The sequence below is a fragment of the Anneissia japonica genome, unplaced genomic scaffold (genome assembly GCF_011630105.1).
Source record: "Anneissia japonica isolate Jap-2015-1 unplaced genomic scaffold, ASM1163010v1 scaffold1665_len535045_cov187, whole genome shotgun sequence".
Classification (NCBI taxonomy): domain Eukaryota; kingdom Metazoa; phylum Echinodermata; class Crinoidea; order Comatulida; family Comatulidae; genus Anneissia; species Anneissia japonica.
In genome coordinates, this window is record NW_022727261.1 from 54,667 (window position 1) to 57,166 (window position 2,500).

The 2,500-nt window shown below is 34.9% G+C and overlaps 1 protein-coding gene across 1 annotated transcript in view; it reads right to left on the reverse strand.

The window, feature by feature from the left end:
• Window positions 1-428: 428 nt before the first annotated feature.
• Window positions 429-2,500, reverse strand: part of LOC117113647 (gamma-aminobutyric acid receptor subunit beta-like) — a 7,358-nt gene continuing 5,286 nt past the window's right edge. Inside the window, exons 7-8 of the mRNA XM_033257051.1 lie at window positions 2,049-2,452; window positions 429-984 (exon numbers count right to left, since the gene is read on the reverse strand). Of these exons, the coding sequence (XP_033112942.1) occupies window positions 694-984; window positions 2,049-2,452 (695 nt within the window). The 3' untranslated portion in view covers window positions 429-693. The remainder of the gene's footprint in view (window positions 985-2,048; window positions 2,453-2,500) is intronic.

Genomic DNA, 2,500 nt, shown 5'->3' on the forward strand with positions numbered 1-2,500 from the left:
AAAAAATCTTGGATCAATTTTCTATAGAATTATTATTTCTATAGAATTATCTCTATAGAGAATGGATGGGTCTTATATAGAGAAAAAAATATTGGATCAATTTTCTATAGAATTATATTTCTATAGAACCTATAGAGAATGGATAGGTTTTATATAGAGAAATAATTCTTGGATCCAATTTTCTATAGAAGTCTATAAAAACTCATAAATGTCTATAGACTTTCTATAGAATTCTATAAAACATTTTACTACGGGATCATGACTATATATTGGCATATCATGACTATATATGGGCACAAGATGACCATATATATAGGCACATCATGACTATATATTGGCACATCATGACCATATATAGGCACATCATGACCATATATAGGCACATCATGACTATATATTGGCACATCATGACTATATATAGGCACATCATGACCATATATAGGCACATCATGACCATATATAGGCACATCATGACTATATATTGGCACATCATGACTATATATGGGCATTCAGAAGTTTTTTTGTCATAGAAAATTTGATAGTGTGGACAGAGCTCTAGTAAAATGGACCTTTACACTAAGCTCCGCCCCTTGGATATCGTTGCTAAGGTCGGACAGAAAGATAGCGTAAACATGTGCGTTTTTTAAGTTTGATTGACACCCCGGAATGGTCCATTGTAGCCTGGTCCTCAAGCTAAGCAATAAGCGAGTCAAGATCAACTTCAGTGACGTTCAGATAATATATCCAGTAGATAAAGAGAAAGATAATGAAAATCAAAGGAAAGATGAATCGACTTAATTTGTCCACGTTTGCAATGCTGAACTTGTTTTCGGGCGGCTGTTTAGCAGCAGCTTCGACGCTCTTAGGTCGTCTGTGCTCATTTTGAGGGTGGTTAAGGTCCGAGTTCAAGCCATTATCCCCTACAAAGCTACCATTGGCTACGCCTGATCCTCTCCAGTTGGTATTGTTACTGACTTTTCGCTCCTATAAGAAAATAAGCAGAGTAGATGAAATAATAAGAAGGATTTCAAATAAGATTCTGAAAATATGGTTTAACCAAGACACAGTATATTAGTTCGTGATCCTAATTCCTAAGTAGTGTTACCAATTACGAAAATGATCGAGATTGCCTCCCATGAATTTCACTGGCTGATATATTGCTTACAAGCAGTTTTGCAGCTACCCGGAGACGTTGGGTAAACTAATGAGATTTTAAGATTGAACTGTAATAGAGATATCATTAAAATGTTACATTTTTGTAATATATACGCCGACATAAATGGCAGCACAGGTGTGCTAGGAATCTAATAAAAATCCTAACTTCACATTATGTCATAATGCTCACAATCAAAACATACAATTTATGGTTTTACCCTTAGGTCTAGGCCTTGAATTTGGCTTTCTCATTCATTTTATAAAATATTCTGAAATTTTCAGTCTAGTACGCGCGGTAAATCTGCCCATCAGAAGCATGCAAAGGTACTTATCTTTCGCTTTAAAGAGATTTTCTATCCTTATAACCTTTACATTTTGTAATGCTCGTATTTGTATCATGGGTCACCAAAGGCAATCGCTTTATGTATTCAATGTGTTGTTCTGTTAGGGCTTTTATGTTAGCTTGCCGCTATTATCTTTTTACATAGTCATATTCGTAACATTATCTTCCTAAATTATCCACGGGAACTATTATAAGCCCATTTATCTGATATTTGGGTTGTTAGTAGTGTATTTTATTCTTAATAATTATGCCATAAAATTATGTTGTATGTTTGTCTGAATAATGTTCAGCTTTCGAGAGATTTTGAGTAAATGTCAAAAATAAATTTGTTACAATTATAAAAAGGTCAAACAGAATGTCAGTTATCATCATTAACATCAAATCATCATTAGTATTATCATTATCATTATTATTATTATTATTATTATTATTATTATTATTATTATTTTTCTTTTTTTTAATTATTATTATTATTATTATTATTATTGTGAAAAAAACTTATTCAATAAAGTTGTTTTATGCTTTTATAGCCTTAAATACTGCTACTTACATCTGCGTTATAGTTGCTAATTCGTGACGAGGATCTTGGTTCTTTGTGTGGTGGCGCTTTAATTTCCTCTTTCGGTTTCTTCGCTGGCGTTGATCCGTAGCTGACCATCGCAAATTCTAACAACGCCGAGAAGACCATCAAGTAGCAAAATACGAGGTAGTAGTCAATGGCCTTGACGTACGACAGCTTCGGCAGGGAGTTGTTAACTCCGCTCATCAGAGTCGTCATTGTCAGGACGGTAGTGATTCCAAGTGCAACTCGAGCTGGAACGGCTGCAGGATTTATCCAGAAAGAGACCCAGGAGAGGATGACGATCATGGTGGCAGGGATGTAGACCTGGATGGCATAGTAAGACATCGAACGACCAAGGTACACGTGGCCAACCAGCTGCGAATAGTTACCAACTGAATAAGAGAAATAAAAAATGCAATAATTATAAGCCTACTAAAGGC